The sequence below is a fragment of the Heterodontus francisci genome, chromosome 9 (assembly GCF_036365525.1).
Source record: "Heterodontus francisci isolate sHetFra1 chromosome 9, sHetFra1.hap1, whole genome shotgun sequence".
Taxonomy (NCBI): Eukaryota; Metazoa; Chordata; class Chondrichthyes; order Heterodontiformes; family Heterodontidae; genus Heterodontus; species Heterodontus francisci.
In genome coordinates, this window is record NC_090379.1 from 94,929,939 (window position 1) to 94,956,042 (window position 26,104).

General features: G+C 42.6%; 1 protein-coding gene across 1 annotated transcript in view; it reads right to left on the reverse strand.

Annotated features, from left to right (window-relative positions):
• The window catches only part of LOC137373345 (deubiquitinase DESI2), a 238,503-nt gene that overhangs the window by 29,423 nt on the left and 182,976 nt on the right, over nucleotides 1–26,104 (reverse strand). The window contains exon 4 of the mRNA XM_068038167.1: nucleotides 23,094–23,235. Coding sequence (XP_067894268.1) covers nucleotides 23,094–23,235 — 142 coding nt within the window. The remainder of the gene's footprint in view (nucleotides 1–23,093; nucleotides 23,236–26,104) is intronic.

Below are 26,104 nucleotides of genomic sequence, written 5' to 3' on the forward strand. Positions count from 1 at the left end.
AGGAGTAGGCCATTCAGCCCATTGAGCCTTCTCTGCCATTCAATTAGATCATAGCTGATCACCTACCTCAACACCACTTCCCTGCACTATCTCCATATCCCTTGATGTCATTAGTATCCAGATAGCCATCGATTTCTGACTTGAACATGCTCAATGATTGAGTTTCCACAGCCCTCTGGAGTAGAGAACTCCAAAGATTCACCACCCTCTGATGAAGAAATTCCTACTCATCTCTGTCTTAAATGGCTTGCCCCTTATTCCCTGGTTCTAGACTCACCAGTCAGGGGAAATATCTACATCCACCCTGTCACGCCCTGTAAGAATTTTGTAAGTTTCAATGAGTTCGCCTCTCCTTCTTTGAGAATACAGGCCCAGTTTCCTCAGTCTCTCCTCATAAGACAATCCCACTATCCCAGGGATTAGTCTGGTGAACCTCTGTTGCACTCCCTCTATGGCAAGTAAATCCTTCCTTAGACGAGTTGACCAAAACTGTACACAATACTCCAGGTGCGGTCTCACCAAGGCTCTATACAATTGCAGCAAGATTTCTTTACTCCTGGACTCAAAACCCCTTGCGATGAAGACCAATGTACCATTTGCCTTCCTAATTGCTTGCTGCATCTGCGTGCTAGCTTTTAGTGACTCATGAACCAGAATACCCAGATCCCTTTGGACATCAACACTTCCCAACTTCTCACCATTTAAGAAACAGTCTGCATTTCTGTTTTTTCTACCAAAGTGGATAACTCCACACTCCTTCACATTATATTCCATCTGTCATGTTCTTGCTCATTCACTTAGCCTGTCCAAGTTCCCTTGAAGCCTCCTTGCATCCTCCTCACAATTTACATTCCCACCTAGTTTTTTGTCATCGGCAAATTTGGAAATATTACATTTGGTCCCCACATCCAAATCATTTATATAGATTGTGAACAGCTGTGGCCCCAGCACTGATCCTTGCAGTATCCCACTAGTAACAGCCTGCCATCCTGAGAATAACCCATTTATTCCTACTCTCTGTTTTGTGTCTGTTAACCAATTCTCAATCCATTGCAGTATATTACCCCCAATCCAACGTGCTCCAATTTTGTTTACTAACCTCCTGTGCAGGACCTTATCAAAAGCCTTCTGAAAATCCAAATACACTGTATCCATTGGTTCTCCTTTATCAATGCTACAAATGACATCCTCAAAAAAACTCCAACAGATTTGTCAAACCTGATTTCCCTTTCATAAATCCATGTTGACTCTGCCCAATCATATTGTTATTTTCTAAGTGTCTAATTACCACATCCTTTATAATAGATTCTAACATTTTCCCTACTACTGGCGTCAAACTAACAGGCCTGTAGTTCCCCGTTTTCTCTCTCTTTCCTTTCTTAAATATTTGGGTTACATTTGCTACTTTCTAGTCTGCAGGAACCTTTCCAGAATCTATAGAATTTTGAAAGATAACCACCAATGCATCCACTATCACTATAGCCACCTCCTTCAACATTCTGGGATGTAGTTCATCTGGTCCAGGGGATTTATTAACCTTTTATAGCCTTTTTTAAACCAGTTAATTTTTTGAGTACTACTTCTTTATTAATACTAATTTCCTTCAATTCCTCATTTTCACAAGTTCCTTGACGTCCTAGTATTTCTGGGAGATTTTCTATATCTTCCTCCATGAAGACAGACTTAAAGTAATTGTTTAGTTTCTCTGCAATTTCCTTATTCTCCATTATAAATTCTCCTGTCTCCTCCTGTACCGGACCCTTATTCGTCCTTGCTAATCTTTTCCTTTACACATACCTTTAATATTCCGCCTTTATGTTTTTCGCTAGCTTGCATTCATATTCTCTTTTCCCTTTCTTGATCAGTTTCATGGTCATTCTTTGCTGGATTCTAAATTGCTCCCAATCCTCAGGCTTATCACTTTTATTGGCAACCTTATAAGCCACTTCCTTTGATCTAATGCAATATTTAATTTCTTCTGTTAGCCATGGTTGATTCATCTTTCCTGTTGGTTTTTGTGTCTTAGAGGAATGTATATTTGTTGCGCACCATGCAATAGTTCTTTAAATACTAGCCATTTCATGTCTACCATCAAATCTTTTAGTGTATTTTCCCAAATCACCACAGCCAACTTACCCCTCATACCTTCATAGTTTTCTTTGTTCAGATGTAAGACCCTAGTTTCAGAATGAACTATATCACTTTCAAACTGAATGTAACATTCTATCATATTATGATAGAGCAGCAGCATCTGTGCCAAGAGAGAGAAGGAGGAGGACATTGTGCAGGAGGCCACACCTACAGCAGTTATTCAGGGAGCACTTCTTCATAAACTTTGAAGAGAAGCAATGTACGAGGTGCCTTCATTTCACCCAGGAGCTGTCACCGAGCTATGTTCCCGCTGCAGCCACAACTCCAGCCTCACAACAGGGCATGAACAGCACTGCCTATGACTGTCGGGGTCATTATGGCCCTTTACTTTTATGCCACAAGCTTCTTTTAGGCCACAGAAGCCGACACCAGTGATGTATCACACTTCGTTGTCTACCACTGTACCAGGAGGTCACTGAGACGCTCCACATCTGGAGAAATACTTGCATCATTGCCCATGAAAGGGCTTGACAGGCTTCCCCAAGGTGCAAGATGCCATGGATTACACCAACATTGCTGTTGCATCCTACTGACATTCGCAATCTGGCATCTTAATGAATTCCGCTCCCTCAATGTAAATCTGGCTTGTGACTACATTATGCAGGTCTGTCTAGCCTGGCAGTGGACATGACTCTTTCATCCTGTGACAGTCCTCTAAGCTGTTTTTATTCTAACCAGATCATCAAGTTATAGGCTGACTGCTGGACGACAAGGGATATGCCCTCCAGATATGGCTCGTGACTCCCATCAGGAACTTGGGCACGGCTGCCGCAAGAAAAGTTATCGAGCAATCAATCGCGGGTTCAAGCAGCACTGCTGTTATTTGGATTGTTCCAGAGCAGCTTTGCAGTTCACTCCTGTCTGGGTGCCCAGATTTGTGGTCATCTGCTGCAACTTTGCGACAATGAGTGACCAGCCCTTACCACCACCTGGGCAGCAAGAAGTACAAGAGGAGGAGAATCAGGAGCTGCTTGGAAGAAGAGTGGGGTAGTACCAACCACCAGCGGCCCCTAGCTGCCAGACCTTGCAGAAACCAGCTCATGGAAGACTGCTTCAGCGGAATCAGCTCTCCCATCCTGCAATCCTTACCACCATTCTTACTACCAGCATCTGATTGCCTACCATCAGCCCAGCCTTATTGGCCCTGCTGTCACTTCACTGCAAATATAAATATCAACACCAAATGTAGAACAAAACGCAAATTTATCAAACAACTCGATTGCACCTGTACCTAACAGTGAACTGAAATGCAACAACAACTTGTATTCGCAAAGCGCCTTTAATGTAACAGAATGTCCCAAGGTGAGTCACATGAGCGATGTAAAACAAAATCTGACATCAAGCCACATAAGGAGCTATTAGGGCAGATACCCAAAAATTTGGTCAAAAGGGTAGGTTTTAAGGAGTGCCTTGAAGGAGGAAAATGAGGTAGAGAGGCGGAGAGGTGGAGGGAGGGAATTCCTGAGTTTCGGGCCCTGGCAGCTGAAGGTGCAGCCTCCAATGGTGGAGTGGTTAAAATTGAGGATGTACGAAAGGTCAAAATTAGAGGAGCGCAGATACCTCGGAGGGTTGTGGGGCTGGAGGAAGATTACACAGATTGGGAGGCGCGAGGCCATGAGGGATTTGTAAACAAGGATGAGAATTTTAAAATCGAGGTGTTGCTTAACTGCGAGCCAGTGTAGATCAGCCAGCACAGGGGTGATAGGTGAATGGGACTTGTGAGTTAGGACATGGGAAGCAGAGCTTTGGATGACCTCAAGTTTACAGAGGGTAGAATGGGAGGCTGGCCGGAGGTGCACTAGAATAGTCAAATCTGGTGGTAACAAAGGCATGGATGAGGATTTCAGCAGCAGATCAGCTAAGGTAGGGGAGAAATTGGGCGATGCTACAGAAATGGAAATGGGTGGTCTTAGTGACAGCGTGAATATGTAGTTGAAAGCTCATCTCAAATATTTGCCAGGGAGAGGGATGGAGTTGGTATCTAGGGAATGGTGCTTGGAGCGTGGACCAAAGACAATGACTTCAGTCTTCCCAATATTTAACTGGGGGAAGTTTCTGCTCATCCAGTACTGGATGGCAGACAGGCAGCAGAGGGGTCATGAGAGGTAGTGGTGAAGTAAATCTGGGTGTTGTTAGCGTACATGTGGAAACTGATATGTTTTCAGATGATGTCGCCGAGGGGCAGCATGAAGATGAGAAATAGGAGGGGTCCAAGGACAGATCCTTGAGGGACATCAGAGGTAACGGTACGGGAGTGGGGAGAGAAGCCATTGATGGCGATTCTCTGGCTACAATTAGGTAGATAAGAATGCATCAGGCGAGTGCAGTCCCACCCAGTTGGTGGAAAGGTGTTAGAGGAGGACGATCCGATCAATGTGTCAAAGGCTGCAGACAGGTCAAGAAGGATGAGGAGAGAAGATTTACCTTTGTCACAGTCACATAGGGTGTCATTGGTGACTTTGATAACAGCTATTTTGGTACTGTGGTAGGAGCAGAAATCTGATTGGAGGAATTCAAACATGGAATTCCGGGAAAGATGGGCACGAATTTGGGAAGTGACAACATGGTCAAGGGCTTTATTATGAATATTTAATTACAAATCACCCTTGTGCCTGTCCTTAGTGCCTGTCTTGTGCGCTTGTTTATCGGTCCTAATACTCCTGCAAGGTGCTTTCCCAGTGGCCACAGCTTAGGAGGTGAAGACTGCTGAGCTTCCACTGATGACACTTCAGATGGCTATGATGTGTGAATGCGAGCAGCTCTGGGCTTTGAGAGTTTGGCTGAGACTTCAGCATTATGCATGGACCAGAGCTTCCTGCATGACGCTAAAAGGGGCACATATGGAGTGCGTGGTGGTGGAGTAGGCATGGTGCCATCCTGAGAGGGGGCAGCTGGTGTCTTTTCCATGGAGTCAAGGCCATTTCCCTGGGATTGTGTCTTACCACTCCTTCAGCTTTGCTTGAGATCAGAGTGTGGAGGTGATGTGGCACTCTGGAAACCCCTATCAACAATGGCCTCCAAAGCAAAGTTGGCAGCCATTTGAGATTCTATGGTAGGAAATGCTCCATCATGGTTATGGGCACCACTCTAGTGTCCATGAGCTGACCATTTACAATCATAGAATGGTCGCAGCACAGAAGGAGGCCATTCAGCCCACTGAGTCCATGCCGGACTTGGTCCATTTTGGATAGAATGGCATCCAAGGAGTTGGACTCCGCCATGCTCTGCAACACTGTGCACAATATGTCACTGACAAGCTGCAATGTGCACCTAGCATTCCTGGTCTATCCCAAGAGCCTTTTTTGATAGATTGGGCAGTCAAAACATCTCAGCCCTCTGCAGCAGAACATCTATGTGATCTTGCTCACCAGTGAGGTGGCATCTGTGGCATTCTATCCCCATGCCCTCTTTCCTACATACTTATGCCCAGTGATTCACCACATGAAGACCCTTCCTCCAGCCTAGCCTGTAAAGTATGGGAGTACCTGAGCTGGTGCTTGTGAAGGTGAATGACAGTGTCTCATGAGGGAAGCTCACTTCCTTCTTCCCCCACTGGCAGAGAAATATCCACATGTGCAGTATCTGAAATGAAAGAGAAGGACAAGTGTTAACTTTTAATGCAAAAGGAGAGCAGAAATAGAGGCTGGTGAAAGCAACTACAGTTTGTAATGCAGAGCATGCAGGGTGAGAAAGAGGTAATAAAGGAAAAAGAGGATCCAGTTATCAGAAAGCCTGCACAACATCTTCTCCAGTGTAGTGAAGTGTGGTGCTGAGATTGTAGGAGAATGAAGCGAAGTGGGTGAGGGAGTATTATGAATAGTGAGACTGGAGCTGCTGGAGCTATGAGCAGACAGTGAGAGAGTTGTATTCTTACCTTGACAACTCTGCTGAACTTTCTGCAGCACTGCAGTCATGTCATGAAGCTAAGCCCCTGACATTGACCTTCTCAGCTACATCTTCCCACTGGTGGTGGAGTTGCTGCCTGGAGGGTTTTCTGCCCCCAAGGGGGGAAAAGAATCTCCCTCATCCCTCCCACCTGGACCAGGCCCTCCAAGGCAACACCAGTGAACCTTGATGCCCTCTCATTGATTGCTGCAACGATCATTTTGAGAAGTGTTTCCTTCCTTTTGCCTTCAGGTGACATCAGAGATGGCCAATATCTGCCCACACCCCCATCCCACCACCATCCCCTAAATAGGCGTGAAGGGCTGACTGAACGCCTGACTCATGAAAATGAGCTGGAGAACAACTATCGTGTGCCGCCTGCAACAACACGAATGGAGTCATGCAGAGCATGTCCCACCCACTCTGTGCCTGCTTTTCCACATGATCAAGTCTCCAGACCCACGAGTTCAAATGCTAGTAAGCTAAGTTACAAAGCTGAATTTCAGAAATCTATTAAATTGAGGACTAACACCAGGAAATTGGCCGTGAAAGCTGCTGATTGTCAAAAAATGCCACCTGCCTCACAAATAGCCTTCAGGGAAGGGAAGCTGGCACCCAACCTGATTTGGCCTGCATGTGACTCCAGTCCACATTAGGTGGTTGATAATTAATGCCCTCTGAAGTAGCCACTCAGTTTCATGAGCAACTGATGTTCAAGAAGGAAACCCACCCGCTCCTTCTAAGGACAACTCAGATATAGACACTAAATGTGCCATCTGGAGAACAAATATTTTTAAAAAGCCCATGATACACACTGTAAAGGAAAAGCAATTATTATCTCCTTTCCTCTCTAGGAGGATTCAAACTACAGTTTTTAATCAGTTGACTTTTTTTTCCAGAACGCAGCAGTATCTGCTTCAGTACACTTAGCAAATTATTTGCTTGCAAATTGCTGGAGGAAAATTTGCAAATCTTTTCATCTGGTTCAATAGTCATTTCCACTGCTCTGAATTTCAATTAGCTCCCTCAGTTACAACAGCATGTTGGGGTAGAGTTAAGACTAGAGCAGAAGTTCCACACTCCATGTGGTGTTTTTTGTGGGCAGAGTTCATGTGAAATTGTTCCAGAAATCCAAACATTATGATGTTGAACTCCAGACTCAAAGACCCAGGACTGAAAGCCAGCACCAGTGAGCTTGGTTAAGATTGTGCAAAGTGAGAAGAGTTTGAGACACTAAAATGGGAGTGAACCGAGGGTGCATTGAGATTGCTGAAGATGGGAGTGGACTGAGAATGAATTGAGATTTCTCAAGATGGGAATGAGTTGAGAGTGAATGCTTAACTCAAGTAGTTATGGGTTAATAAATGGAGGATGGAAGCCAATGCTGAAAGCTGTGGAGATTTGTGTGAAGGGTATTTATGGAGTTTAGATTAATGGAGGATTTGCATTCTCTCCTGTGGTTAGCTTGGAATTGCCACTAACATTGCCCTCTACGTCTGTAAAATTTCATATCCTCTCTGAATATTAAACAGGAGAAAATCCTATTTTCCTGTGAGATTTACCAGCAGAACATGAGACCGAATGGAAAGAGATATAAAAGAATGAAGGGCTGCTTCCTCCAGCACTGCACTCTATCTAACTGAATCACTTGGTAACATGGCAGCTCTCGTTTCACACTCAATTTGTTATCATGTTTTATCTCGTTCTTTCTATTTTCTCGCACATCCCGTCAGTTTTCATATATCCTCTGTCAAGAACAACCTCTCACTTTTTTAGGCTTTTTCTCATGGGGCTCTGTTTGTAATTGTATTGGGACAGATGCATTGACCCAGGATCTCATCATTTACATTTTGGCAGTTGTTGAAGCTCAATCAGCAGTAGGCTGAGTGTCTGCACAAAATAGAGATGCAAATACTGCCATCAGCAGAGTTAATGCTCTTATTAGATTACCTCACTTGATTGATGGGACGGCTCGATCAATTTATATTTCCTGTTCTGACTGATTCCACTGATGAAGCAGAGGAAGGGATTTGCATTGTTTATTCCCAGAGCAATATTAGGTGCATTTCTTTGTGGGTGAAAAGTGGAGCACTGCTGTGATTTTTGGGGGATGTTTTGTGTTCAGCAAAGTGATGGCTTAGGGGGAATAGAAGCTTTTTTCATCCAGCACTGAGCGACAGATGACATCAGCAGCAACATCATTGCCAACCCATGAGCAATTTATTTCTTTTGCACTATTATTTTAATGTGCATGATTTAAGGGGATAGAACAAGACTTATTCTTTGTCTTTCTTATTTTTAATGAATTGTGCATATTACAACAATGGTGGTAAAGTGATCTTGCCCCGAAAACTGCCGAGCAGTGGGCACTACATATGGAAATGCCTGTCCGCAGATGAAGGCCCCAGACTTGCGTGAAATTGGGCCTCAGGCCTCATCTGCATTGTACCGGCAAGTTGTGGACATCTATCAGATGTCCCCATGCAGCTTGCTGGTCAGGGACTTCTCAAAATTGGCCGATCTGCAGTTATGCCTTGGGAGGGAAATGGAGGGTGGGTAAGGCAAACAGGGAGGAGGCAGTTGTAGGCTGGTACTGGGCCTGCTGTATTTCTGTGGAGTCAAGAGGAACATTCCAGCTCCTCCTGCCATCACCTTAAGCTAAGTAAAAGAAATAGAACTTAACCCAGATTTTGTGGTCAGTGGCAAAATGACAGGCTCGCAGCTGACTTTGAAGTAAGTTTCCCATATAGACCTCTGTGGCATGGATTTCTCCTTTCCCGACATTAATTTCATTCTGGTGCCATCTATAGGGATCTCTGGTGACCAGCAACAGTGATATAAGAATGCAAGCTAAGCAGCCAGTCACATTGAAGAAGTCTCACAGACAGAAAATCAGGAAATAACAAATAGGCTTTATCATTCACCTTTTATAATTTTACAGAATGCGAAATATAGATTGGGACATACACATGGGGTTAAGGAAGAAGCTGAAATATCATAAGCACTTTTTAACAATTAATTTTTACTGCTAAAAATAGACATATCAAAGCTTTTTCACTTGCACTCATCAGGACAATCTGCATGAATACCAATATGAGGGAAAACAACAACTTTATACTGTATGAGAAGAAAGTGCTGATTGGTTGACAAGTGAACTCTGATTGGTAGAGGTGTTGCCATGGAGAATGCACCAGTTTACAGTGACTGACAGTTAACTGTCAAGCTTTGTTTCAAATTTAAACCAGGCAGCTTGACTCTGATTAGTCAAGGCATTGTCCTGAGGAATGAACCAGAGAATGGCTGTCACTTATTTTGTTTAGCTGAAACAGGCGCAATGTTTGTACATGTTCTTTCTGTCTGCAAAGAACAGGGCCCTGGGTATTAATATATGTAGCTTCCAGTACGCGCAAATGTGCCACACTGTGAGCCCTAATGACTATCTTAAATTGGTTGTTGGCATAGTTCTTAGCACACTGAGGATTATTTAGCAAATGTTGTCCAATTGCGGAATCACATCTAATGTTGGACATTGTGTTTTGAGTTTTGCAAGCACAGGCTGGTTGGGTCTGGCCTGTACCTTGCCCATTGCGAACAGTGGAAGGGACATATTTTTTGATATGATCTGCCAGTCTTTGGGATGTACGGTCTATATACCTAGCATCACAATGGCATTGAAATTCATATATCACATTACTCATTTGTGTGATAGACAGGGCGTCTTTTTGATTTGACGGCAGCATCCTGTTAGTGGCGAACACCACACATGTTGCTACTGCATAGTAGCAGCTAGCCTCACCTGTTGCTCAAACTTTTGGGATACATTACCCTTCCAGGGTAATTTGCGGTAGACTGGGCACTTTTCAGGGCAGAAAGTGACGGCCTGTTCATACGTTTGCGCAATATACAGCGATAAATGTTCTGATCAGGGTAGCCATTGTCACGCAGGATATCTTTGATTCACCCTATTTTAGAATCAAGTTTGCATGGTGAGCAAATGACTCGGGCTCTATTTATGAGGTTGCTGATGAGGCCAATCTTATAGCGCGTTGAATTGTAAGAATCCCAACACATGTATTGATAGGTTTGCAGTAGGCTGTGGTAGAGAACTTCTTAGCAGATGTCTCAACTAGTATGTCAAGGAAAGGGAGCTCATTTGACTGCTCCATTTCAAAGGTGAATTTGAGTGTACGATGGAGCCCATTAAGACGTGTAAGGAAATTATTGCATGCAGCTGTGGATTCAAATATCGCAAATGTATCATCGACATATCGGAATTATGCAAGAAGTAGAATGTTAGGTGTTGTTCCCTCAAAGACACATTTCTCATGGAACCCAACAAAGAGGTTTGCGAGAGCTGGGCCTAGAGGGGAATCCATGGCAACACCATCTATTTGGGCATACATGGTGTCATTAAAACTGAACTCAGCTGTGTGAGTTGCCGAGTTCATAAGTTCAATGAATACTGATTTATGCAATGGTGCGGGTCTAGATCTCCATGATATAGTTCTGCACGCTGCTACTATGCAGTAGCAACATGTGTGGTGTTCGCCACTAACAGGATGCTGCTGTCAAGTCAAACAGACGTCCTGCCTATCACAAAAATGAGTAATGTGATATATGAATTTCAATAGCAGCGTGATGCTAGGTACATCCCAAAGACTAGCAGATCGTATCAAACAACATGTCCCTTCCGTTGTTCACAATGGGCAAGATACAAGCCATACCCAACCAGCCTGTGCCTGCAAAACTCAAAACACAATGTCCAACATTAGATGTGATTCCGCAATTGGACAACATTTGCTAAATAATCCTCAGTGTGCTAAGAACTACACCGACAATCAATTTAAGATTGTCATTAGGGCTCACAGTGTGGCACATTTGTGCGTTCTGGAAGCTACATATATTAATACACAGGGCCCTGTTCTTTGCAGACAGAAAGAACATGTACAAACATTGTGCCTGTTTCAGCTAAACAAAATAAGTGACAGCCATTCCCTGGATCATTCCTCAGGACAATGCCTTGGCTAATCAGAGTCAAGCTGCCTGGTTTAAATTTGAAACAAAGCTTGGCAGTTAACTGTCAGTCACTGTAAACTGGTGCATTCTCCATGGCAACACCTCTACCAATCAGAGTTCACTTGTCAACCAATCAGCACTTCTCTTCTCATAAAGTATAAAGTTATTGTTTCCCCATACATTGGTAGTCTTGTAGATCGTCCTGATGAGTGCAAGACAAAAAACTTTGACAACATGTCTCTATTTTCAGCAATACTCAAGTTCTGTACTACCAAGCGACTAATTAATTTTTGCTATTTTAAAAATTGAAGGAATTTTTAGCATAGGATAAAGAAATTTGGCATTCCACAAATAGAATGTTAGTTTTTTTTCCAGGCTAAAGAGAGCGATTATCAGTAACTTTCAATTTAGTACACCATTAAAAACCTAGTTAAACTTCCTGTTCAACATTTTTTACCCTAATCCATTTAAGACCTATATACCATATCAGCTGTGGCTTAGTTATTAGTCTGCTTGCCTTTGACTCATATGGTTCTGGGTTCAAGTCCCACTCTAGGACTTAACCATAAAAATCAAGGCTGTTGCTCCACTATAGTACTGGGAGTGCACTATACTTTTAGAGGTATGCTGTCTTTTGGATAAGGTGTTAAAACAAGAACCTGCCTGTTCTCTTAGGTGGATGCAAAATGTCCCACTGTACTATTTCAAAGAAGAGCAGGGAAGTTATTCCTGGCAAGTATTTATCCCTTAATCAACATCACACAAACAGATTATTTGGTCATTATCATACTGTTTGTGGAAGCTTGCTGTGTGCAAATTGGCTGCTGCATTTCCTATGTTACAACAGGGACTACAGTTCAAAAGTACTTCATTGGCTGGAAAGGGCTTTAAGACATTGGTGGTTGAGACTAACTAAAAAGTGGTTATTCACATCAGATCAGTGATTTCTAGTTGATTTCCATCTGTGACAACTTCAACAGTGCGCTGGGAATCACTGACAGCAACATCTGGATTTCCATGTTTAACTGCCCATATGTGGATGCCAGAAGTTGCTGGTAGTTTCACAGAGTAATGATGGTGAATGCCAGCAGTTTCACCATCATTACAATAGCAAACTCCCCTTCTCTTCGACAGCTTCCAGCAGGCCTTTCAAGGAGTGCTGGCTCGGCCAAGGAACACCCGGAAATGCAGAATAGCAAATGCCCCGCCCACTTTGTGCTGAATTTTGCAGCAGGGTCTTAAAAGTGGCAAATTCAAGGAACCTAGCGCCTGTTTTAGGTGGGCACTTGAAAGTTGCCGCCTGCCAATGTAACGCATTTTATGGGAGGATTCGGGCATGTGGGATCATGCCTGGAAGTTGGTTCTCCTGCATGAATTCTGTGAACAAAACATAGGCTTAACAAGGAATCCATTTCTCCTCCAACATCACAGAAATGGTCAGGAAGCTGAACAGCTTGGAAAGTTGGAAAGAGTGGGTCAGTCACTTCAGTGAAAGGGTGGCACTGGCCAGGTGCAATGCAAAGTTCTCATTGCAGTAGCAATGCAATCTGAGAAGCACACCCTTTGCTGAATCCCTTCATCGCTTACACCACTGCACCCCAGGGGTTAAAGTGGGCAGAATGGGCAGACACTCTATGGTAATACTTCTTATTCTTAACACATTACTCATGACTTGTCTCCCTGTTAAGTACCTCCCTTCTCGTGAGCTAACTGCTGTCTGTCTCACTGATGAGTGTGTCCTGGTGCTGACATTCCCAGTGATGAGTGTTCCCCATTGTTCACTGTCTCCTACCCACACTCCCAGTGATGTGTGTGTTCTGCTGCTTGTGTTGCTGTACTCAGTTAAATAGCATTGATTGATGATAATATATTGGATCGGATCAATTCTCATATTTTGTTCTGGTATTTATGTTGTGGCACAAAATGTTGATTTGTGATCCTTTGTATGTCCTGTTGTGCAGTGGGGGCTTTGGCATGATTAGACCATTTAATAAATTCAATTAGAATACAGCTTTAACATTGATCAGTGTTGTGTGATTGCCTTTAAGAGCAATGTGCCTTTAAGATCTTAGTATGCTAATGAGCTAAGTGCCCAGATGTAGTCATGTGACTACATGCCAGTCTCACTCTGTGACTGTAACACCAAGAGGCAAGACCTAGAAGTAGTTAGCTCTGTACTGTATATATTAGTTAGCTGTTTAATAAACCTATTTGAGATCTTCAAATAACCTGAACTTCATGCATCTCATTTATGTTGCATCAGACAACATAAAAAAGCTTCTCATTGCAATCAGCTGCCATCTATGAATCATTAACTAAGGAAAAACACCAACATTGTGTGACTTAGCCCTTCTAACAGTTTCTGAGGTTGATCACATGTTCTGGGGTAGGGATCAGAGATTATACAGGACAGAATGAGTGAGTATCCCTTCCCCTTAACCATTGCTACACTCCCATTCCCCCTCCCCTACTTTCCAAATTACCTGGGGTAATGGGGTAGCTTGTGTGGGAGCAAAAATCCTGGAACTCCTTTCCTTGGGTCAAAATCCTGGAACTTCCTTCCTATTAGCACTGTGGGTGTACCTACCCATGTAATTGCACTAGAGAAGGTTCAGAGGAGATTTACAAGGATGTTGCCAGGACTAGAAAAATGTAGCTGTGAGGAATGATTGGATAGGCTGGGGTTGTTCTCCTTGGAACAGAGAAGGCTGATGAGAGATCTGATTGAAATGTACAACATTTTGAGAGGCCTGGATAGAGTGGAGTTGAAGGGCCTATTCACCTGAGCAGAGAGGTCAGTGACTAGGGGGCATAGATTTAAAGTGATTGGTAGAAAATTTAGAGGGGAGTTAAGGAAAAATGTTTTCACCCGGAGGGTGCTGGGGGTCTGGAACTCACTGCCTGAAAGGATAGTTGAGGCAGAAACCCTCAACTCATTCAAAAGGAGTCTGGATATGCACCTCAAGTGCAGTAATCAGCAGGGTTATGGACCAAATGCTGGAAGGTGAGATTAGAATAGGTGGATTGTTTTTCAGCCGGCACAGACCAAATGGGCTAAATGGCCTCTTTCTGTGCCTTAAACTTTCTATGATTCTAGCTCTGCCTCCCACTTGCTTGAACCGCCAATTCAAAAAAATCTTTCTCGACCATAGAGCTCAGCACAAAACTTAAAGACTCGGCCTTTATAGTCAATGATAACAGAAACCCAGAGCTTTTAAATATGGACCAGTTACAATTAAAAGTTGATAACATACCCGCCTAAGTACAGTGCCTTCTAACACAAGTCAACCCATTTCCACACACCTCCCCTCCCAGACAGATTGAGCAGTTTACTGACTCCTTACTCCAGCTGAATTGGAGAAAATCATGCATTGGAGTTTGAGTTACATGAATATACAATTAATGGGAAAATACTGAGATGTGTAGAGGAAGTGAGGGACCTTGGAGTGAATGTCCACAGACCCTGAGGTTGACAAGGTGGTTAAGAAGGCATATGGAATCCTTTCCTTTATTAGCCGAGGTACAGAATATAAGAGCAGGGAGATTATGCTGGAACTGTATATCTCATCGGTTAGACCACAACTTGAGTACCGTGTGCAGTTCTGGTCACCTCATTACAGAAAGGATGTAATTGCACTAGAGAGGGTACAGAGGAGATTTATGAGGATGTTGCCAAGACTGGAAAAATGCAGCTATGAGGAAAGATTGGATAGGCTGGGCTTGTTCTCCTTGGAGCAGAGAAGGCTGAGGGGAGATCTGATTGAAATGTACAAAATTTTGAGGGGCCTGGATAGAGTGGATGTGAAGAGCCTATTCACCTTAGCAGAGAGGTTAGTGACTAGGGGGCATAGATTTAAAGTGATTGATAGAAATATTCGAGGGGGAATGAGGAAAAACTGTTTCACCCAGAGGGTGCTGGGGGTCTGGAACTCACCGCCTGAATGGGTAGTTGAGGCAGAAACCCTCAACTCATTCAAAAGGAGTCTGGATATGCACCTCAAGTGCTGTAATCTGCAGGGTTACGGATCAAATGCTGGAAGGTGGGATCAGAATGGATCATTTTTCGGCTGGTACAGACACAATGGGCCAAGTGGCCTTTTTCTGTGCTTTTAAACTTTCTATGATTCTATGATTCTACCCCACATGGACTGCAGTGACTCAAGAAGGCTGCTCACCACCACCTTCTCGAGGGAAATTAGGGATGGGCAATAAATGCTGTCCTAGCCAGCGATGCCCACATCCCATTAATGAATAAAAAACCTATGTCAGGGTCCAGTAAAACAATATCTATAGGTGTAAGTTGTTCAGTAATTGACAAACTATTCTGAGTCAACAGCACAAGATGGCGCTAGCCCTGGAGATATTTGAGGTAAAATCTTGAACCTTGCAGTGACCAGGAGAATGAAACTGACATTTTAAAATGTGATTTTTCTTTTGATTTAATATCTTCTTCAGTCACCCATGCAAGAAACGTCAGTGGTAAAGAAAAATAACTTTGCTACTTCTGGTATGGATGGGCCAATCATCCTGTGTATGGGCGACCAGCAAGAAGTCTCGTCCTCTGACTACAAGTGCATTGCCCAGGAATTTTCATTTGTTCATTTTTAATGGATGTAACCATGAGGCAATCTGCCTGTGTTTTTTCTAGTCAGTGGGTGAGGTTCTCTATCTGTACCATGAATGCCCGAACCCTGGCCAGTGTCAGCATCAAGCACTCTCTGGTAAGGTAAAGAATAGGTTATCGCAATGTTTCATTGGTGCTGGGACTGTTCTTTGGAGACTGGGTCACTGTTCTGCTGTGGCCATCCTATGGTCTCCCCATCCTATTGTGTGAAACTACCAACTTTATACTTATTTGGTATAAGAATGCTGCTATTAGAAAGGTGAAAATTGGTGTTGCATTTATACAGGAAACTGTCATATATCCTCTGCTTCTAATTCAAGTTTGAGGACTAGGAAACTCTGGTATTAACTCTTTATTCATTCAAGTCAATTAGATAATAAAACACAACCCTTTACATGCAGTGTATATGAGATATAGGTACCAACTGTAACATTATATCTCACACATTCGGCACTCCCTCAAGAGATCAGAAGCATGTGTCATTAACTGTTTAGGCTAACCTCAGCAAGTCTAGAACAGTCCCCTAGCAGCCTCAGTGACTGTATCTTTATATGCATAATTATGTTCTATATAGCAACACATTCTAATTATATTTGATTAAATTTCCTTCAATGAGTCTGTTTATTTACTTAAAGAGAAACCACAGGTTATTATTTACAGCTTTGCTTCTTATCTCCGTCCCAGATATCCATAACAAAAGCCTATTCGTCCCACATTAAGTTCCCTACAATTATTTGATGCATTTTCTCATGGGTGTTTAGTGAGGTAATGTTTCCAATAGTTTCAGGCCAGGCCTTGCACTTTTGCAACCACTGCAGAATTAGTCTTTAATATGTGTGTACATATATTTTATATTAAAGAAATATATGCTATTCTACTTATTATACCTATTCTTACAATTGGTACTGAGCATGCAGGGTTTTTTCTATCTTCTTTGGCCTCCTTGTCTCGAGAGACAATGGGTAAGCGCCTAAAGGTGATCAGTGGTTTGTGAAGCAGCGCCCGGAGTGGCTATAAAGGCCAATTCTAGAGTGACTGACTCTTCCACAGGCACTGCAGATAAAATTGGTTGTCAGGGCTGTTACACAGTTGGCTCTCTCCTTACACTTCTGTCTCTTTTCCTGCCAACTTCTATGTCTCTTCGACTCGCCTCTCTTTAGCCCCACCTTTGTAGCTGTCTGCCAGCACTGGCGGTCACTGGCAACTGACTCCCACGACATGTGGTCAATGTCACAGCCCTTCATGTCGTGTTTGCAGACGTCTTTAAAGCGGAGACATGGACGGCCGGTTCGTTCACACCTAACCAGCGAACAATTGATGCTGATGTAACATAGCAACATAGCAACTTTTGCCTTTGGCTCTGCATAGTTAAAGCGGGGAGCACAAAACAGAAAGGCATAGAAAGCCAGCCTTCTCTTTTTCTGAACACAATGTAGTAGACAGGACAGAGTTGAAAGCAAGGGAAAATCCATTTAGATCAGGAATGAGTTATGATAAAGGTGCTTTAAGCTAGGTGTAACTTGAATTGCATACTATAAAGGCTGGGCTGCAGCAGGTGTTGGGATGCTTGTGTCTTAATGGATGTTTAAGTTATTAATAACGTTGTATGGCCATGATTGACTGACAGCACTAAAAGGTATGAGTCTTTCAATAATCAGCAGTTCTTTCTGGGGAGAACCAGACACCACAGGCATTTACGATTCACCTTTTCCATGTGTAACATCTCATGCCGAGAAGATACGTTATGGCCTGTGCACCAAAGAAAAAGAGAAGACTCAGCTGATTCAGCCAAAGATACTGTTCCACTTCAAGAAACGGTTAAAAGACAGCCTTCTGAAAAGGGCATATTAACACCTGATAGACCAATTCCAGCCCTTTCCCATACCTGTGTTGTGCTGCACAGAACTTTGCCTGTTTCTTTTTCGATTCTGTGAACTGTAGCTATTTTAACCAGTTTGCCATACATAACTTTTTAAAACATTTTATTTAAAAGATATTTCTTAAAAAGGATTGGATGGATATTAATCAAGTTCTTCATTTGCAAGAGTTACAGCTACTCAGTCAGAGAAGAGCAGATAGGGAAGTTGAACAGTTCTTTGCCAGTAGAATAAAGCCTCTTATTATTATCAGTGAATGTCTAAAAGGAAGGCAGAGAAAATAGGAAATGATTTGGATATGCCACAAGAATGGAAAAAAAATGAACTAGCTAAAACAGTCATTCAGCTGTTTGAAAGGATTAAAGGATTAATTCCAAGGCGATAGCATTGATATCTACATGTAATATATTTATGACACTAAAAACCAGACTTCGTATCAAACGTATAGGTTTATTGTAGAAAAGTTTGTATATTTGCATATCACACTCAGGCTGAGTTATTGTAAAATGGGGATGGTTTCCAGACGTGATTATGTTGAAAAGTATTTGTGAAGGGGATGTCAGGTGAGTAGAGGATCCGGCTCTACTGTGATGCCTGCTAACACTCACTGTCTTGGTTCTCACGTGAAGAACAAACACCTGAACAAGAAGATTGAGAAAACATGCCTGTGATTTCCCGATGTGCACAGCAAATGGAAAAAGCTTCCCACCAACAGCATAAACTCAGAATATTACCCCAATTATTTTATCTAAATAAACTCAATCAAATGGGTTAACCTATAAGCATGGGTCTGTTGAAGGGTGTGCTGGATATCTTTTTTAATCTCCAGTAAGCACTTGCCATAACTTGGACTTACTTATTAAGCCTTGCAATGTTAAACCTGTACATAATGGAGAAAAAAGATGCAGTTTTCAGTCCATGCGAGGTTGCTTACGGAAACTGTAATGTAGCAAACATGAGATGAAGTATGATTTTAAAACATGCAAACCTTAATGTCTAGAATTCCATTGATTGTTCACATATAACACAAACAAATCCATGTTTTGTAAATCTTTTGTCCTCTTATTGTATATTTGTTGAATCCACTGCTAATATTTGATAATTGGGAATAAATACATGCGAGAGAATGAGATGGTTTCAATCAAGGAGTTTGTAAAACAGAACTGACACTAGCTCTTTTTCGATGTAAATTATAATTATTTTTTGTACTGTAATGGTTTGATGAAATGTCTTCACTTCTGTAAATTATTTAAATGTAAACAAATTTGATTAGTACTTTAACCTGTGCAAATCTGGTTAAGTGCGTGGCACTTTCTGTCACTTAATAGATTGAAGACATAATGGGAACTCTACATAAATTTCAGTAAATAATTTACCACAATTATAACTAATCATTAGAAATGGGCTCTGTTAACTCTATGAAGTACAAGTGATAGATTTAGATTTTAGACTGTCAAGTACACCATTTATTTAAAGAAACAATTGCTAAGTTATTTGAACAAACAAATACAATGATTTAAGAAACCTTTCTAGAACAGAGGAGAATTGATGGAGCTGAACCCCCTCCCCATCAATACACACCTTGAATAACCTCCCCTCCCCTGACTACTTCCTGGCAGTACTACAGTTTTATATGCATTCTTTTCTTTCTTTTGGGCCTCCTTATCTCGAGAGACAATGGATACGCGCCTGGAGGTGGTCAGTGGTTTGTATGGAGTGACCTCTCCATGGCGCATGCCTGGGCAAATTTATGGAGGTTGAGAGTTGCCCAGTCGTCAAAACCCCCCTCTCGGCCTTTCTGGTGGGGTCCAAAGGAGTGCAGGACACGACGTTTGGCACCAGTATGGCTGCAGGAACTGCCGGAAACATGCCAAAGGTGACACATGACCGCCTACGGGGTTCCACTCCGGATTTTCTGTTAGGGTTTACTCCCTTAGCCTTGGTCTCTCCCGAGACGCCCACAAGGCAGTGGGGTTGTTGGGGCCCCTAAACACCTTATTTCCAATCGTAAAAAAACTCCATGAGCTGACTGCAAAGGTCAGAAGGCCATCAGCACTGAAGAATGAGTGCCATCTTGCATTACAGGAACAATAGCACAATGGCTATCTGATAATAGAAGAGGGAAGTGATCATAAAATAACCTGACTCCTCTAAAATACAAAGATACAGATTATAGGCCTACACCTTTGAGGAAACAGGATGGGGGGACACTGTATATATTCCACTTAATGGGCTTTCAATGTCTTGGGCTTGACTGAACACACATGACATCACTAATTTTTTGCCTTAGCCAGGAAACAGGCGGAAGGGAGGGTTGGTATATGGAGATAGAATCAGCCAAGGATAGGGCAAGGAGATATGAGCCTGATATCCTTTTCTCTTCCTCAATATATACATTTACCATAAAAACAAGAAATGCTGGAACCACTTAGCAGGTCTGGCAGCATCTGTGGAAAGAGAAGCAGAGTTAACGTTTCGGGTCAGTGACCCTTCTTCGGAACTAGCAAATATTAGAAATGTCAAAGGTTATAAGCAAGTGAGGCGGGGGTGGGGCAAGAGATAACAGAGTCCGCAAGCAGGACCCTGAGCTTCCAGTTGCTTTCCATTTCAACACTCCCCCCTGCTCTCATGCTCACATCTCTGTCCTGGGATTGCTGCAATGTTCCAGTGAACATCAACGCAAGCTCGAGGAACAGCATCTCATTTACCGATTAGGCACGCTACAGCCTGCCGGACTGAACATTGAATTCAATCATTTCAGAGCATGACGGGCCCCCCATTTTACTTTTATTTTTAGTTATTTTTTCTTTTTTTTCTTTTTTACATTTTTTACAACTTTTTTATGTTTATTTCATTTCATCTTAGTTTGTTCAGTTTGCTTACCTACTGTTTTTTTTCATGTTTGTACTTGCTGCTGTTCAACCTTCAGTCTTTTAACACCCTATTTGTACTAATGCTTTGTCTTTCAACACACCATTAACATATTGTTTGCCTTTGCTCCATGACCTTTTGGTCAGCTATGTGGCCTTGTCCAATCTACATCTTCTCCTTTGTTATCTCTTGCCCCACCCCCGCCTCACTTGCTTATAACCTGCGACATCTCTAATATTTGCTAGTTCCGAAGAAGGGTCACTGACCCGAAACGTTAACTCTGCTTCTCTTTCCACAGATGCTGCCAGACCTGCTGAGTGGTTCCAGCATTTCTTGTTTTTATTTCAGATTTCCAGCATCCGCAGTATTTTGCTTTTATTATACATTTACCATACTTAGTCCCTATTCCCCAATAAAACCATTATTCACTCTCACTCTGGCCCTTTCACCCATACAACCCTCATCTCCACTCCCTTAAGTCCAGACTTGAGAGGATATGGCAAACATGTGATTTAGCCATCCCCTGCAGATCTGACTGAGCCACATACTGGAATGCAAAGATAACCCCTGGCTTCTTTTCTCTACTCCAAACTGCCTTCTTAAATCCCTCTCCCCCATCCCCTTCACCTCCAACAATAAGTGCAAGGAGCACATGGATTTCTTTGTCAGTAAGATCGAGACCATTCGATAAGCTGCCTTAACCACACCCCTCCCTTCCACTAGACCTCCGGGTCAAATTTTCTCTAATGCTCCCACATGCCTCAGTCCTGACCTCGCATCTTTCTTTAGTTTCTCTTCTATCTCCCTTTATGCCCTCTTATGCCCTTTTGCCATCTTGTCCATGAGACCCAACTCCTGCTCTCACAACCCTATTCCTACTAAGCTTCTGACCACCCAACTTCCCCTCCTGGTCCCCATGATATTGTAAGTGGTTCTCTCTCTCCAGGTGCTGACCCTCTCTCCTCTCAGTCTGCCATCATCACCCCTCTCCTCAAAAAACCAACCCTTGACCTCACCGTCCTTGCAAATTACTGTCCCATCTCCAACTTCTCTTTCCTCTCCAAAGTACTTGAATGCGTTGCTGCCTCCCAAATCCATTCACATCTTTCCCGGAACTCCATGTATGAATCCCTCCAATTAGGTTTCCGCCCTGCCACAGGACCAAAACAGCTCTTATCAAAGTCACAAATGACATCCTATATGACTGTGACAAAGATAAACTACCCCTCCTCATCCTTCTCGACCTGTCTGCAGCCTTTGACACAGTTGACCACACCATCCTCCTCCAACACTTCTCCATTGTCGTCCAGCTGGGTGGGACTGCTCTCACCTGGTTCCATTCTTTTCTATCTAATCATAACCAGAGTATCGCCTACAATGGTTTCTCTTTCTGCTCCTGCACCATTACCTTTGGAGTCCCCCCAAGGATCTATCCTTGGCCCCATCCTATTTCTCATCTACATGCTGCCCCTCAATGGCGTCATCTGAAAGCACCGTGTTAGTTTTCACAAGAATGCTGATGACACCCAGCTCTACCCGTCTTGACTCCTCCATTGTTTATTAAATGAATGAGCAGAAATTTCCTCCAATTAAATAATGGGAAGACTGAAACCATTGTTTTCGGTTCCCGCACCAAACTCTGTTCCCTAGCTACCAACTCTATCCCTTGGCAACAGTCTGAGATTAAACCAGTCTGCTCACAACCTTAGTGTCAGATTTGACCCCGTGATGGCCTCAAATTCGCGCCATCACTAAGACTGCCTATTTCCACCTCCTTAACATTGCTGGACTTCACGCCTCTCAGTTCATCTGCTGCTGAAACCCTCATTCATGCCTTCATTACCTCTAGACTTGATTATTCTAACACACTCCTGGTTGGTCTACCACATCCTACTCTCTGTAAACTTGAGGGTCATCCAAAACTCCCACCAAGTCTCGTTCGCCTATCACCCCTGTGCTCTCTGATCTCCATTGACTCCCGGTCACGCAACATCTTTGTTTTTAAAATTCTCATCCTTGTTTTCAAATCCCTCCATAGCCTCACCCCTCCCTATCTCTGTAATCTTCTCCAGCCCCACAACCCTCCAACATATCTATGCTCCTCTAAGCATAGCCTCCTCTATGCCTCTTGAGCATCCCTGATTTTAATCCCTCCACCATATGTGGCTGCACCTTCAGTTTCCTAGGCCTTAAGCTCTGGAATAACCTCCCTACACCTCCCTACCTCTTCACCCTGATTTCCTTCTTTAAGACACTCCTTAAAACCTACCTCATTGACCAAACCTTTGGTCATCTGACCTAATGTATCTCCTTATATGGCTCAGTTTCATATTTTGGTTTATAATCCTCCTGTGAAGCGCTTTGGGATGTTTTATTATGTTAAAGGCGCTGTATAAATATAAGTTGTTGTGGCTGTTGATGTTGTTGCTAGATTAATATCTCAGGCATTGTGGAATCCTATAACACAAATTGGATTATAATACAAAAGAGATGACAATATATTAATTTCACAGTGTCAAGCAACGTAAGTTAAACCCATTCCATAGCTTAGAGGAAATTAGTTATTACTCTTATTTTATTATGAATAAATTAAAATATATTTATTGCTGCATGTGCAGATTCATATTTATCACACAACAGTTTATTCACCAAGCCCCATGTTATCATACCTCAGCCAGACCTGCAGAGAAGTGGTTACAATTCTTGTGCATGAGATGGTAGGCATTGCCTTTGAATTCCTTTCCAAGTTCTTCAATAATTTTGTCGACATCTTCCTCCGTGAAGTCTGTGGTGCCAAGGGCAATGGCCTCTCTGAATAAAAACAACAATTTTGTTTTCAGGAATTTATTTTGAACGCGCAGATCGCCTGTGGCATTGCTCACAGTGAATCAGAGGATAGACTGTACTTGACAATAAGGATGTCCTACTATATATTACCAGGGATCACTGATTAACACTGATAGAATAATGCACTTTTCATATTTAATACATGGCATTCTGTGTTTTAGGGTGGAGTTTCATGTTTCTGCAGGTTTCTGTGATAGCTCTACATCAGTAACCTTGACTATTACTGCATGTTCTTTTACCAATATACCCCAATTTTTAATAAAAACAAGAAATGCTGGAAATACTTAGCAGGTCTGGCAGCATCTGTGGAGAGAGAAGCAGAGTCAACGCATTAGGTCAGTGACCCTTCCTCAGAACTCTGAGTTCTGAGGAAGGGTCACTGAACTGAGGCGTTGATTCTGCTTCTCTCTCCACAGATGCTGCCAGACCTGTTGAGTATTTCCAGCATTTCTTGTTTTTATTTCAGATTTCCAGCATCCATAGTATTTTGTTTTTACCCCAATTTTTATCTATTTTATTTACGTCCAGGATACACAGAATGGTTGACAGCAAGATATACCAGTTTTAAGATAGATGCTTGGACTGGGAAACCATTGCACCAGCCATCTTTTCCAGCACTGACCCACACCTATCTTTTTCAAAGTTTTCCTCCTCCGGACTTGTTCCCAGCCCTTTGATACGTTTTGTTGGTTAAAAATTGGTTTCCAGTGTTAAAACTGGCACATTTAACCACCATATCAACCACAGGATATTTGTCAATTCATAGCATCCTCTGAATTTCTCTCTCCCATCTCTCTGTTCTCATGCTACTTCACTTTTTCATATGTCAGTCTTACTTCAGAACATAAAATAAGAAACAGGAGCAGCAGTAGGCCATTCAGCCCTTTGAGCCCCCTCCACCATTCAATATGATGATGGCTGATCTTCTACCTGCTCAGGGGTCACAAAACAAGAAGAGTATCACAGTCCAATCCTCACTAATGCCACCTACATGCAGTTTCCAGCATGATCATTGGATAGTAGTCAGCAATAGCTATTTTGACTGAATTTCTAATCTCTATGTGAAGGGAGCTAAGAACATTTTTAGTGCCCCATCATCACCTTGGTTAAAATGAAATAACCCAGCACATAGAGTTCAATCTGAAATCTTCCTCTCTGTATGGCTCAGTTTCAAACTGATTGGTGCATTTAACAAGTGGGCCATCAAAGACACCCATCTATTGTCATAACATTCAAGGTTATGGGCCAAGTGCTGGCATGTGGGATTAGGTAGACAGGTCAGGTGTCTTTAATGCATCGATGCAGACTCGATGGGCCGAAGGGCCTCTTCTGCACTGTATTATTCTGTGATTCTATGATTCTGTGATCTGCATTTTCAACAAAGCATTTATTGAGATAATCCAGGTACATAACAGATTCTTTCCGAAAAAGCTCCAAATATCAGCAGAAGCCTTCAGTTAAGGTATTTCTGAATGGAGCGAGGCCTGACTCACTGATCGAGGTCTGACTCACTGATTGAGGCTTGATGGACAAAGCGAGGCCTGATGCACAGAGCAAAGCCTGACGCACAGAGTAAGCAAGCATGGCCTGACTCACTGAGTGAGGCCTGACTCACATACTGAGGTCTGAATCACAGAGCCTGCTCAGTAAACCATCACTGCCATGAGCTGGGAGCTGGGACAATGTTGAGAATTTTGGCAGGGCCTGACATAAGACTTAAAAAAAGGGCTAATTTCAGAAGTAGCTAAAACCAGAATAAGTGGGAGGAAACTGGATTAAACAATCGCTAAATAAGAATAAAAAGCTTGAGTGAGGTGCCGATAAATGAGTCACAAGTCCACCATTATGTAGGGGATTTAATTTACACGTTTTACAATGTTGTTCCTGCAAAGGTTTGTGACGTTCATTTTTTGTTTGACTACAATTATTGAGAGCTTTGATGACCTTGATCAATGAGCCAGGCCTCGTTCCATTCAGAAATACCTTAACTGGAAACTTCTGCTAATATTTGCAGCTTCTTCTGAAGGAAGCGGTTATGTTCCTAGATAATCTCAGTAAATGCTTTGCTGGAAATTCAGTGGGTGACCCTGACGGCCCACTTGTTAAGTGCACTAATCATTTTAGAACTGAGCCATACAGACCAGAACGATCTCAGACTTAACTCTGAATGTGTGCTGGGTTATTTCATTTTACCCTAGGTGATGATGGGCAGTATAAGTGTTTATTTAGCAATGTACTGTGTACTACTGTAGAGCTAAGTGTAAATATGAGATCAGTGCCAGGGGAATAAAAAGAACTAACAGTCAATATAAGTAAAGCACAGAGCCTGTGAATGGACCTCCATTATACAGAGTTATAAGAGTTGAGCTGAGAGCAATTTGCTTTCAGGGTCTTATTAATTTGGAGTTCTGAGCTCAACGGTTATCAGTAAAAGGATTTGGAAATTGAATTTATATTAATGGGGATTAAAATTTGCATACACTGAAGTCAACTCATGAAAATTCTGGTGACCAGAAAATAAATAAGAAAAAAAATCAAGACAGATCTATTCAGTGTTAAGAATATGCATGTAAAATTCAACCATTTTGCGAAGAGAATCTCTAATTGATAATATTGGTTGTTAGACTCTGATGTATAATTTTACTTCATTTATGTACTCACCAGAGCAAGAGATAGTCATACTCAGTGATGAAGCTGTTTTACCAGCTGCTGTCAACATCAAGTGCTCAGGTTAGAAAACACTTTTTAGTTGGTGTTAGCTTTGGTTCAGTGGGTAGCACTCTTGTCTCTATGTTAAAAGATTGTGGGTTCAAATGCCAGTCCACAAGTCAAG